Source organism: Scyliorhinus canicula, chromosome 5 (genome assembly GCF_902713615.1).
Source record: "Scyliorhinus canicula chromosome 5, sScyCan1.1, whole genome shotgun sequence".
Classification (NCBI taxonomy): Eukaryota; Metazoa; Chordata; class Chondrichthyes; order Carcharhiniformes; family Scyliorhinidae; genus Scyliorhinus; species Scyliorhinus canicula.
The window spans coordinates 61,784,819-61,799,171 of record NC_052150.1 but is presented as its reverse complement, the minus strand read 5'-3'; the positions used below and the strand labels follow the sequence as shown (position 1 = coordinate 61,799,171).

The following is a 14,353-nucleotide window of genomic DNA, read 5'->3' as shown; positions in this document are numbered from 1 at the left end:
AAGGCTGGAGGATGCTACACAGATAGGGACGGGGCGAGGCTGTGGAAGGATTTGAAAACCAAGATGATCAGGTCAGCCATCCGGAAATAAATGTGGAAGCAGCCACTGGCGTTCCCAGGTGTAGAGATGGGCTGTTTAAAAAGGTCCACTTCGGTGCTGTGTGACTCTAGCCTGCACTCCCGTGGTGGAATTTTCCCAATTTTGGATGACTCCCTCGAGGATGAAAATCCAGGCCGAAGTCTCAGAAATGCCACTTTGTACTATTTTGTGACAATCTTTCATAAGCTTCCTTTTTTAAAAAAAATTACTTTTATTCCAATTTTTGTCAAAAACATAGTTTTTTTGCATAACCCTACGCAACAATTAACATAACAAAATGAATATTAACCATATATACAGAGAAAAGGACAATACTACGTAACGGTGCCCCCGGGATGCTGCTGCTGCTGACCTTTACTGCTCTCCTAGACAGTCGAGGAACGGCCGCCACCTCAGAGAGAACCCCGCCATGGACCCTCTCAAGGCAAACTTTATTTTCTCGAGACTGAGAAACCCAGCCATGTCACTAACCCAGGTCTCTACACTCGGGGTTTCGAGTCCCTCCACATTAACAAGATCCGTCTCCAGGCTACCAGGGAGGCAAAGGCCAGGACGTCGGCCTCTTTCGCTTCCTGAACTCCCGGATCGTCTGACACACCAAAGATTGCTATCTCTGGACTCGGCACCACCCACGTGTCTAAGATCTTGGACATTGCCTTAGCAAATCCCTGCCAGAATCCCTTAAGAGCCGGGCATGCCCAGAACATAAGGGCTTCCCGCGCACCTCCTCAATCCCAAAGAGCTTGCTCATCCTGGTTGCCGTCATGTGTGCCCAGTGGACCACCTTAAACTAGATTAAGCTAAGCCTGGCACATGATGAGGAGGAATTGACCCTGTTCAGGGCATCCGCCCACAGGCCCGCAGCTCCCCACCTAGCTCCTCCCCCCATTTGCCCTTAAGTTCCTCCACTGGGGCTTCCTCCGCCTCCTGTATACCTGGTAGATGTCCCACACCTACCCCTCCCCTCCCCAGGTGCCGGAGACCACCCTATCTTGTATCCTGCATGGGGAAAGCAGCGGAAATGATACCACCTGTTTTTTGAGAAAGGCGTGTACCTAAAGGTATCTGAAAGCGTTTCCAGGGGGCAAACTGAATTTCTCCTCCAGCGCTTTCAGGCTGGGAAAGGTCCAGTCTATGAACAGGTCCCCCGTCCTTTGCCCTCCCTATGCAAGCTTTGAAACCCTCCGTCTATCTTGCCCGGGACAAATCTGTGATTGTTGAGTATCAGGGTCCAAACTGAGGCTCCACCCCCCCCCCCCCCCCCCCCCCCCCCCCCCCCCCCCCCCCCCGTGCCTTTACTCGCGGGGTCTTATTTGCCCGTACGAATCCCGAGATGATCTTGTTCACCCGCTTAAAGAAGGACTTAGGGATGAAGATGGGAAGGCACTGGAAGACTAACAGAAATCTGGGGAGAACCGTCATCTTAACGGTCTGCACCTTCCCCGCTAAGGATAGCGGGAGCATGTCCCACCTTTTGAAGACCCCCTCCATCTGCTCTACCAGCCGAGATAGATTAAACTTGTGGAGGGCATCCCACTTTCGAGCCACCTGTATCCCAAGATACCGAAAGCTCTTCTCGACCATTTTCAGCGGAAGCTCTCCCACTCTCTTTTCCTGCCCCTTGGCTTGGATCATGAACATCTCGCTTTTCTTCTCATTTAGTTTGTACCCTGAGAAATTGCCAAAGTCCCTCAGAATCGGCATGACCTCCCCCATCCCCTCTAGTGGGTCCGAAATGTACAGGAGCCGATCATCCACATAAAGCGAGACCCGATGCACCCTAACTTGTCCCCTGGTGGAGCCTAAAGTGTTCCGACCTCGGCCTGTTCGTGCACACACATGCCTCTTGGGGCCTGGTAGAGTAGCTGGACCCAGCCTATGAACCCCTCACCGAATCCGAACCTTCTTGGCGCTTCCCACAGGTACTCCCATTCCACCCGGTCAAAGGCTTTCTCCGCGTCCATTGCTGCCACTACTTACGCCTCCCCTCCCTCTGAGGGCATCATGATGATGTTTAGGAGCCTCCGTACATTGGAGTTCAATTGCCTGCCCTTGATGAAGACTGTCTGATCCTCCCCTATCACCCGAGGGACACAGTCTTCAATCCTAGCAGCCAAGATCTTGGCCAGCTGTTTGGCATCTACGTTCAGGAGCGATATCGGTCTATAAGATCCACACTGTAGCGGATCTTTCTCTCGTTTGAGGATGAGTGAAATAAAAGCCTGTAGCATTGTTGGGGGGAGGGTCCCTCTCTCTTTGGCCTCATTAAAGGTCCTTCGGAGGAGTGGGCACAGTAGTTCCAAAAATTTCTTGTTCAATTCTACAAGGTAGCCGTCCGGCCCCGGGGCCTTGCCCGACTGCATGTTCCCTAGACCCTTTGCCATCTCCTCCAGCTCTATCGGGGCCCCCAGTCCCTCCACCAGATCCTCTTCCACGTTTGGAAACCTCAGTTGGGAAATTTATGAAGAGAGATTGGATAGACTGGGGTTGTTTTCCTTGGAGCAGAGGAGACTGAGGGGGGACATGATTGAGAAGTATAAAATTATGAGGGACATTGAGTAGAGAGGAAGAAGATTTTCCCCTTGGTGGAGGGATCAGTGATTTAAGGTAAGGGGAAGGAGGTTTAGAAGGGATGTGAGGAACTACTTTTTTACCTAGAGGGTAAGTCTGGCACTCACTGCCTGAAGTAGAGACCCTCATTACATTTAAGAAGCAGTTGGTTAGGTGTGCACTTGCAATCCCAGGGCATAAAAGGCTATGGACTAAGTGCTGGAAAATGGGATTAGAATTGTTAGGTGGTTGTTTTCGACCAGCACAGACTTGATGGGCTGAAAGGCCTTTTCTGTGCTGTAGACCTCTGACCCTATAACATAACCTTCAACTGCCAAAGTGGTAGATCAAATCCATTATTCAAACCACGAGTTGAGTTTTGAAATAGAGTAGCCAGGGACTGTGAAGAATTACATAAGTAAAAATGTTGGGCCGCCTAGTCTAAATGAGGAAAATATGAAGGTTGTTGAATTAACCAAATTTGGTGTAGACGGATGTCTGCCTACGTCAATATTTATTATTTATCTCTGATTGTTTAGTTTGCGACTCCTCAGACACTGAAGCATTCTATATCCAAATGCAACTGTGCAGCATTCAAGCTTGGACTGATCAGTGACCAACAGCAATTGTGCTGCAGAAGTCTCAGACATTGACCGTCATTGTCAGCATCAGCTGTCCATCGATTCAACATGGTATCCGCTCGGGATTACGAGTTTCTGTCATGGGGCTTCATGTAATTTAACAGGCCGATTCTCCTCATGCAGATCTTTGGGCACATGGGGCTTGATGTCCCATGAGGTAGTGAGGTTAGGAGTGCTTTCTCTGATGCTGCTCTTCCTTATTAAGGTGTTTGGACTCGAGTGTAATGCAATTTCATGGACAAGTTGTCACTATTTTAATAATAATAATCTTTATTGTCACAAGTAGGCTTACATTAACACTGCAATGAAGTTACTGTGAAAAGCCCCTAGTTGCCATATTCCGGCGCCTGTTCTGGTACACAGGGGGAGAATTCAGAACATCCAAGTTACCTAACAGCACGTCTATCTGGACTGAGGGAGGAAACTGGAGCACCTGGAGGAAACCCACTCAGACACGGGGAGAATGTGCAGACTCCGCACAGACAGTGACCCAGGCCGGGAATCGAACCTGGGACCCTGGAGCTGTGAAACAACCATGCTACCCACTGTGCTATCATGCTGCAACTCCTCCTCGTCATCAATCTGCTGCTGCATTTCAAGGAGCGCTTCAGAGTATCTCTGTAGAATTTACTTTGGCCTCCCCTGGAATGCTAGTTATTTTTGCGAGTTGAGAAAACAGGACCTGGCAATGTTTTTTGTAGTTGTTCCAATCCATCGTAGATTTTGCAAGCGTTTTGCATGTAGAGTTGGCTTCAAGAAGGGCATTAGCATTTGTTTGATGGTCCTCCCATTGAATGCGGAGGCAGCAAAGCTGATGACATTTCTCTCGCCCTCTTGTCTTTCACTGATGCATAATCTTAGTTTTATTACAGCACAAGAATGTGGTGACAACAACAACATAAGCACTTTTGATTACTTGTGGAGGTCTTTGTTGTTAAAAGGTGGCTGCCATAGTTTGTAGAAGGCTGAGCTGCAACAAAGAAAATTACAGCACAGGAACAGGCCCTTCGGCCCTCCCAGCCTGCGCCGATCCAGATCCTTTATCTAAACCTGTCTCCTATTTTCCAAGGTCTACTTCCCTCTGTTCCCGCCCATTCATATACCTGTCTAGATGCCTTTTAAATGATGCTATCGTGCCCGCCTCTACCACCTCTGCTGGTAAAGCGTTCCAGGCACCCACCACCCTCTGCGTCCAGTGTTGGATCTCCTTATCAATACAATTCCAGAGTCTCTCCTTCAACATATATGCAAGGTGAATGTTTGGCTGATCATGCCTGGTTGATGTGAAGTTTTTGATTTGGCAACATTTAAAGATAGGTCGAGTTTCTTGTTTGCAGAATTGAAGTGACGTGTAAATCTGCTGCAGAGTGGGCAATGACACTATAGTCATCTGCAAACTGAAGATCGTTCATATCCATGGTGGTCAGTTTAGTTTGAGTTTTCATTAGGCAGTATTTAATACTCACATTTAAGGTAGTTGATCTTTGAGGAGGTGACTAAACACTTATCGGCTAGATTATAAATAGCATGGGGGCTATCATACGACCTTGTATGACCATAGTTTGGATTTTAATTGGGGGCTGTTTTTGATCTTCTACTCTAGACAATTGCAATCATATTGTGAAACAGTTGTAAGACTGTGACAAAGGTTCTTGGATATCCAAATCTCTGAAACACAAGCTATAGAGCCTCAAGATTTACTGATTCAAATGCTTTGGTCAGGTCTTCAAAGAAGGAAAATTTAACGTTTCTCCACGACATTCAATGGCAGTATCATCTCTGAATCCCTGACTATCAACATCTTGGGGGTTACCATTGACCAAAAATTGAACTGGACTAGCCATATAAATACTGAGGCTGCACAAGCAGATCAGAGGCTGAGAATCTGGAGATGAGACACTCGCTTCCTGACTCCCAACGGCTGTCCACCATTGACATGGCACATGTCAGGAGTGTGATGGAATGCTCTCCACTTACCTGGATGAGTACAGCTCCAACAACCATCAAGAAGCTCAACACCATCTATCAGGAGGCAGCCTGTTTGAGTGCACCCTAAGCACTACTTTAACCATTAACCCTCCACCACTGGTGCACAATAGCTGCAGCGTGTATCACAGACACAAAGAGAAAAGCAATGCTTCAACAGCACCTCCCGAACCTGTAGCCTCTACCAACTGGAAAAAAAAGAGCAGCAGGTTCATGAGAGCATTATCATCTGCAAGCTCCCCTCCAAACCACATGTCATCTTTACTTGGATCTATATCGAAGTTCACGGTCAAAATCTTGGAACTCCCTTCGCCAAACAAAACTGTTGGAAGTACCAACACCGCATGGACTGCAGTGGCTTAGGAAGGCAGCTCACCATTATCTTAAGGACAATTAAGGATGGGCTATAAATGTTGGCTTGTCAGCAATGCTCATATCCCACAAAAGAATTTTAAAAAGTTACTGTAGCTGCAGGAATGATTGACAGCAGTGTTTCAATTAATCAGAAACATGGATTTGGTCAAAAAAGCAGTATTAATAGTGAATATTGCACTGGACAGTCCTTCTCACAGCAATGGGAGATGTGAGATCCCAGGTGCCCACTTTTGTTATAATTTTTTAAAAACAAATCCCAATTCTTTGCTCCAATTGTGGGATAATTTAGTGTGGCCAATTCACCTGTGGGGGTGAGACCTACGTAGACACGGGGAGAATGCGTAAACTCCACACGGACAGTGATACAGAGCCGGGATCGAACCCGGGTTCTCAGTGCCGTGAGGCAGCAGTGCTAACCACTACGCCACTGTGCCGCCCTCCCAGGTGCCCACTTTAACTGCAGTACAGCAGAATACAGAGTTACTGTCATGATAGATGAGGAGTACTGTTCCAGATCGATGTTATGGCTGCCATGTTCATGTGCACAATTAACATTTATTTATGAAAAATGCACTTGTCTCTGCTTTTCTAATTCAATGTTTTCTGTTTAATTGTCACCTTTTAGGACCCCACCTCCATACTGATTTCCTCATCGTGTTGGACGTATTCGAATCAGTGGAGAGGAGGGAATACATTAATTATGCTGAGATTTTTTATCTACTTTTAAAACTGTGGTGATGAAATTAATTGTGCAAGGGTATTTCTCTTGTTTTCCTCTTGCAGAGGGGAAGATCTGTACCGTGATGAAGATGAGATCGAAAAGGAAAAATGCCAAAGATTGGCCTCTGAAAGCCAGCTTGCAGGTAACCCTGTTTCTTTCTCCATGCACCCACGTTTTTGATGCGGACTTCTCACCATCCCATTAATAGAGTCAACAGGAACCCAAAGTCATCACTTGTGGTGTTATGCTACTTAATGAAGTAAAACTGCCATTGATGGAGCGAGTGTATTCTAGTTATACTGACATGTGAACTGGATGGACAAGCATTCAGCTGATGGAAACAAATGAGGTTTGGTGCATATGATTTCTGCCATTTCAACTATTCGTAACAAAGTATGGTTCTCCACTGGACAGTATATTTGTTTGGTACTCTGCTTTAAAGATTTTTAACTTTGTTTAGCTTTCTAAAATATCTAATTTTAAGAAAAGAACTATCTTCAGTTGATGCTGCATGATTATACTGTACTCGTTGGAATTTAGAAGGATGTGGGGGGATCTTATAGAAACATATAAAATTATGAAGGGAATAGATGCGGGCAGGTTGTTTCCACTGGTGGGTGAAAGCAGAACTAGGGGGCATAGCCTCAAAATAAGGGGAAGTAGATTTAGGACTGAACTCAGGAGGAACTTCTTCACCCAAAGGGTTGCAAATCTCTGGAATTCCTTGTCCAGTGAAGCAGTTGAGGCTCCTTCATTCAATGTTTTTAAGATAAAGATGGATAGTTTTTTGAAGAATAAAGGGGTTATGGTGTTCGGGCCGGAAAGTGGAGCTGAGTCCACAAAAGATTAGCCATGATCTCATTGAATGGCGGAGCAGGCCCGAGGGGCCAGATGGCTTACTCCTGCTCCTAGTTCTTGTTCTTATTATCAAGTACCATTTGACCACTTCTGTCATGTGCTGCGTTAGAGCACTGCTGGTAGCAGCCCTGACATCAGCAATAGTGCTGTGACAAAAACTAGACAGTGCCAAAAGCTCCAGGGTCACCTCTGCTTTCATCTCTGCCCCACCCACTCCCCTTATTATTGCAAAGGTAAATAGGTTATGTGGACCATGGCATGGTGCATTACAGCTTTATGCAGAAAAACGTTCCAACTGGGTGAATTGAACAACCAGGGCTGTATCACATTACATTGGCCTGATTTGATTTGCTTGTGGCAATTCAATCAGATAATGTAAATCTTCTAATGCCTGCACACACATTGCTGAGTGGCAAACGTAGACTTCATTTCAAAAATAAAGATATCCAGACCACCACTGGGTGTTAACTTGGAGGTGATTTGTATCAAACTGCTTTGCTCTTTTTTTATACAGTTTGGGATCCTGCAGTGACTCAGTTGGTTTATTCTGTAAGGTACTAAGCAATAAAGAGGTGATTGGAGGCTTTCCCATTGCCAGCCAGACTGTGAAAGGGAGTTGCCCCTGGCTAAGGATTGGAAAAAAGTTCAATTTGTATGTTTGGATACAAGATAAGGACAAAGTTGAGTTCAACAATGACGTGACTCTCCTAGCCACAATTAAATATCTTACTTACACTTTCCAAGGTTCTCTCTCCAATAATTGCCATTGGAGCAGGCTCAGAGGAAAAAATGCCACTCACAAGTTGTCAAGATGTTATAATGAGTGTGGGAGAAATGAGTTGGTGAGAGAACACCCTCACCTTTTCAAACCTCTGAAACGTATGCTTAGAAATAGTTGATTATGCACTTCAGAGGTAAAGTTCTCCAGAAGTTATTTTTATAATAACACTTGTGCTTTGCAATTTTCAGTCTGGGGCTATTATCTCACACAAATGGAGCGAACCTTTATCATCATTGGTCAACCGTTATGGGAGTTCTTTCATAGTCCTATGTGCCACAGCTGTATCAACACGTCCAGGCTTGGGTGCCATTCGATAATTAGATTAGATAATTTGTCTTTTGATGCCATTTCTCCATCAAGGGTTCTACTACCCTCCTACATGTCTACCTAAAGACATGACTCCACTTTCTGGAGGTGACCAGGTTTCTCGGCCGATGCCTGATATTTGTCATTGACTAGTCATGGGACCATCTCATTATGCTAGCAAATTTTAAGACTAGATGCAATCATGGAAGAATAGAGAAGAATTATTCTGCTCCAATCAGCTGTGAAGTTCAGGTGGTAGCACAGTTGACAGGTGCTGTTACATTTCATCTGGTGATGCAACATGAAAAGAGTAGGTCAAAGATGGAGGGTGGATATGAAGCTGAGCGGCAGTAGCACCAATTGATCATTTAGATTGTTCTGAACAGTTTTGTAGTTGCATCCATATAGATGAGTAATGATTTGACTTTTGAATCAATTGTTTCTAGCCACTGGAAAATATTCCCCTTGACAGTCATTGCCTTACTTTTATTTGGGCTCCTTGATGCTCTGATTGGTTAAATTTGGCTTTGACATTAATCTTCCTCCTCTTTTGCTATTCAGCTTTTGTCCATGCTTGGATTAAGGCTGGAATGAGATCTCGAGCTGAGTGGCCACAGTGTAACTTGAATAAAGTATCAGCAAACAAGTTATTAATGAATCTGCACACTTGATGGAAACAGCCTTCATCGATAAACTTGATATACTGGTGGAGATTAGCAGAATGGTAATCGATTAGTCCAGATATGTCGTGCATGTGAGTTAAGACACCTCAGCCATTTTCATATTTCCAGTGGACAGTGTAATAAAGTGGGAGAACTTGGTTAATGAAACTGCTAGTTCTGGTGCTCTGATTTCAGCACTGCAGTAAGCAACTTGTTAGGGTCCACAGCCTTCTTTGTTCACTCAGCATCATTAAGAGTTGGCTGGACACTGGAATTTGTGATTCAAAGGGCGCGATTCTCCGCAACCATTATGGGTGGGAATATAGCGGGAGGTCCGCTCCCGCACTTCCCGCTATTCTCTCCCCCCCCCCAAAAATGGCATGTCCAGTTTTATGACACGCCGCTCGGACCTTGCGGAGAATTCCACCCAAAATCTGTGGAATTTTATTCACTTAATTTTTTGTTCTGCCATGCAAGATAAGATTAGAAAGATGCAGCTTAATCCAGGATAGTCAACACTGATTCGTGAAGGGTAAGTCTTGCCTCACAAGTTTGATTGAATTCTTTGAGGAGGTAACCAAGTGAAGATCAAGGTAGAGCAGTTGATGTTTTATACATGGATTTTAGTAAGGCTTTTGATAAGGTTCCCCATGGTCGGCTCATGAAGAAAATAAGGAGGTGTGGGATAGAGGGAAAATTGGCCAATTGGATAAGTAACTGGCTATCACATAGAAGACAGAGGGTGGTGGTGGATGGAAAATTTTCAGACTGGAGACCAGTTACCAACGGTGTACCACAGGGATCAGTGCTGGGTCCTCTGCTATTTGTGATTTTTATCAATAACTTGAAGGAGGGAGCTGAAGAGTGGGTCAGTAAATTTGCTGAGGACACCGAGATTGGTGGAGTAGTGGATGAGTTGGAGGGCTGTTGTAGACTGCAAAGAGACATTGATAGGATGCAGAACTGGGCTGAGAAATGGCAGATGGAGTTTAACCATGATAAGTGCGAGGTGATTCATTTTGATAGGAAAAATTTGAATGCGGATTACAGGGTCAATGGCAGGGTTCTGAGGAATGTGGAGGAACAGAGAGATCTTGGGGCTCATGTCCACAGATCTCTGAAGGTTGCCACTCAAGTGGATAGAGCCGTGAAGAAGGCCTATAGTGTGTTAGCGTTTATTAACAGAGGGCTTGAGTTTAAGAGCCGTGGGGTTATGCTGCAACTGTACATGACCCTGGTGAGACCACATTTGGAACATTGTGTCCAGTTCTGGTCACCTCATTATAGGAAGGATGTGGAAGCATTGGAAAGGGTGCAAAGAAGATTTACCAGCATGTTGCCTGGATTGGAGGATAGGTCTTATGAGGAAAGGTTGAGGGAGCTAGGGCTTTTCTCTTTGGAGCGGAGGAGGATGAGAGGCGACTTAATAGAGGTTTATAAGATGATGAGGGGGTTAGATAGAGTGGACGTTCAGAGACTTTTTCCACGGGTGGATGTAGCTGTTACAAGGGGGCATAACTTTAAGGTTCAGGGTGGGAGATATAGGACGGATGTCCGAGGTAGGTTCTTTATTCAAGAGAGTGGTTAGGGTGTGGAATGGACTGCTTGCTGTGATAGTGGAGTCGGACACTTTAGGAATTTCATGCGGTTATTGGATAGGCACATGGAGCAGACGAGAATGACAGGGAGTGGATAGCTTGATCTTGGTTTCGGACAAAGCTCGGCACAACATCGAGGGCCGAAGGGCCTGTTCTGTGCTGCACTGTTCTATGTTCTATAAGATTGCCATCAGCAGCATCATAAACTTGCTGCTTTAGATCTTTGTAATAAGACTGTACATCTCAAAATAGCTACTTTCAATTGTAAATTTAGATAAAACTCCATTGGGGGTTGAAGATAAAAGGAAAAAAATGCCTTTTATTTTGTGCCTGTCATGCCCTTGGAATTTCCCAAACTCTTAAGATACAATTAATTACTCCTGAAATATAACCATTGTGTTGGATATAGCAACCAATCTGTATATGACAATAAGGTGACCTATTGGTTTATGTTGGTTGAGGGGTGAATGCTGGTGAGGAATCTCAGGAGAAATATATCGTGCATCCATCAACATGCAGTTAGAGATACCGTTTAATGAATCAGCCTGAGATGACATCTATAAAAAGAATCAATGTGTTAAAGCATCAGCCTAAATTAATTGCCCCAAAAAGAGGACTTGCCTTATTCATCCATATACATTATAGAGTCACACAGCACAGAAAAGGCCCTTCGGCCCATTGAGCCTGCACCGACAATAGCTATCCCTAATCTTGCGCTCAACCCATTTACCAGCACTTGTCCCTTATCCTTGAATGTGATCGTGTTTCAAGAGCTCACCAAGTATTTTTTAAAGGTTGAGGTTTCCCGCCTCCACTACCTTCTGAGGCAGTGCATTTCAGATTCCAGAACATTCCAGATTCTCACCACACTCCTGAGTGACTTATTTTTATCAAATTCCCTTGGAATCTCCTGCTCCTCACACTAAAACTATGCCCCCTTGTGATTGATCCCTCAATCAAGGGGAACAGCTGCTGTACATCTCGGTCATATCCCCCCTCAGACTTCTCTGCTCTAAAGAAAACAATCCAAGCTTAACCAGTCTTTCCTTATTGCTCAGATGCCCCATCCCAGGCAATAGCCTGGTGAATCTTTTCTGTATCCACTCCAGTGCAATCGCCTTCTTCCTATAGTGAGGTGACCAGAACTGCACACGGTACCTCAGCTGTGGCTGATCCAACGTTCTGTACAGCTCCAACATAACTGTGCTCTTATATTCTATGCCACGGCTGATGAAGGCATGTGTCCCATATGCCTTCTTAACTACCCTATTCACCTGCTCTGCCACCTTCAGAGATCTGTGAACAAGTACCCAAAGATCTATCTATTCTTCTGAGCTTCCTAATGTCCGCCAATTCATTACATACTCCATTGTCCTGTTCCTTCTTTCAAAGTGCATCACCTCGCACTGATCAGAGTTAAATACCATCTACCACCCCTCTGCCTATCTGACCAACCTATCTATATCTTCATGTAACCTACTTCACTGTTTACCACCTTACAAACCTCGGTGTCGTCTGCAAACTTGCTTATCTTTCCGCCCACGTTCTCGCATATATACTTATATCACAAACAATAAGGGACCCAACACTGATCTCTGTGATACGTCGCTGAACACCGGCTTCCAGTTATTCAAATAGTCCTCTACCACCATCCTTCCTATTATTAAGCCAGTTTGAAATGAAATGAAATGAAAATCGCTTATTGTCACAAGTAGGCTTCAAATGAAGTTACTGTAAAAAAGCCGCTAGTCGCCACATTCAGGCGCCTGTTCGGGGAAGCTGGTACGGGAATTGAACCGTGCTGCTGGCCTGCCTTGGTCTGCTTTAAAAGCCAGCTATTTAGCCCTGTGCTAAACCAGCCCCAGTAGGGTGATCATGGCTCGGCACAACATTGAGGGCTGAAGGGCCTGTTCTGTGCTGTACTGTTCTATGTTCTATGTTCTATGTTCTAATTGACACTGTATTCCATAAAAAATACAGCTTGAATTACCTTGTCCTAGACAACCAGGGTTCTCTGAACTTATTGCTCCTAAGTTTCCTCAGGGGAAAATTTTGGACCTGTACTCTTCCCCATTTCCTTTTTTAATGCCTTCCACTGCTCCATTGTAGATTTTCCCACAGGAAACTGCTCTCAGTCAACTTTGGCCAGATCCTGTCTTATTTTAGTAAAATCTGCCCTGCCCCAATCCAAAACCGTCTTTTGCAGATCATCTTTTTCCTTGTCCATAACAAACTTGAACCATACCATATTGTGGCCCCTATCACTAAAATTCTCCCCCAGTGCTACATCGAACACCTAGCCCGGCTTCATCCCCTAGAACCAGATCCAGCACTGTCTCATCTCTTGTTGGGTGTTCTACATATTGATACAGAAAATTCCCCATAATACACTCCCAGTAATGTGGCTGCCCCCTTTGGATTCATAAATTCTACCCATAAAGCCTTGTTTGAAGACCCTTCCAAGATATCATCTTCTCATTGCCCTAATTGATTCCTTAATAGTGGAACACCACTTTCCTTTTTACACCCTCCTCTGTCTCGTCTAAAGATCCTATACCAGAAAGTTGAAGGTGCCTGAACCCTCCCCTTAACCATGCCTCTGATGGCAATAATGTCACAATTCCATGTGTCAATCCACGCCCTTAACTCATCAGTCTTACCTGTTACACTTCTAGCATTAAAATAAGGACCATCCAGCCTTGTCTTACTCTCTTGACATTCACCACAGCTGAACTCACTCTGATTTGCTTCTTTTACTGTAGCATGATGTGTCTCTATTTTACTAATACTCTGCCCCTCTCCCTGCCATACTAGTTTAAACTCCTCACAACAGCACTAGCAAATCTGCCTGCAAGGATGTTGGTTCCAAAGTGGTTCCGGTGCAGACATTCCCTCTTGTACATGTCTCACCTTCCCCAAAACAGTTCCAGAGATCCAAGAATGTAAAACCCTCCCTCCTGCACCAACCCTTGAGCCACGCATTCATCTGCCCTATTTTCCTATTTCTATACTAACTAGTACGTTGGTACTGCGAGTAATCCAGTGATTAGAATCTTAAGAGGTTCTGACTTTTAATCTACTGCCTAGCTCCCTGAATTCTTGATGCAAGAGCTCATCCTGCATTCTACCTATGTCATTGGTACCAACACCTAGCACTACCTCTGACTTGTATCCCGATTAATACTCAAAATGATCACATTTAGTGTTGGTCTTGCAGCTTTCATGGGTTTTGCAAAGGAAGTTAAAAGTTTATTTTATATTTGGTTTAATTTTTCAGACGCAGCTGCCACAGATCGGTCCACTATCGGACCTGGTGTGGCCATTTTGAAATATTGTGCCAGAGAATGGAAAGGAAACACAGCAAAAGCACAACTCATGACAAAGGTAGGCAATTACTTTTTGTGTTTTAAATGTTGTCTCTAAGTTGGATTTTTAAAAAATTCATTTGTTCCTATATTTTGATTTGGGCTGAGGACCATGTAACTTGTGCAAAAAATCTGAGTAATTATAAATTGGAATTGAAAAGCAATTTGTTGTCAGATTAAGGATCCTGACATATCTCTCCATAAGGTACTGCATATATGCACCCTTTTTAGTTCTTGGAATTCTGGTAGGTATACATGTTCTTGCCATGAACCAGTAACTTTGCAATGTTGCCTAGTGGTCTTGCTCATTGATTCTTGCATAATCTCTTTTCGAGTGCAGATTTATTTTTCAAAATCATGTAACTTGGGAGTTTAAAAAAAACACAATGTTGATGCAAAGAGAAGTTTTCT

At 44.5% G+C, this 14,353-nt stretch overlaps 1 protein-coding gene across 3 annotated transcripts in view; it reads left to right on the top strand.

The window, feature by feature from the left end:
• Window positions 1-14,353, top strand: part of LOC119966018 — a 96,826-nt gene that overhangs the window by 41,823 nt on the left and 40,650 nt on the right. For all 3 annotated transcript variants that reach the window (XM_038797158.1, XM_038797160.1, XM_038797159.1), the window contains 2 exons: window positions 6,435-6,514; window positions 13,855-13,961. In XM_038797158.1, the coding sequence (XP_038653086.1) occupies window positions 6,435-6,514; window positions 13,855-13,961 (187 nt within the window). The remainder of the gene's footprint in view (window positions 1-6,434; window positions 6,515-13,854; window positions 13,962-14,353) is intronic.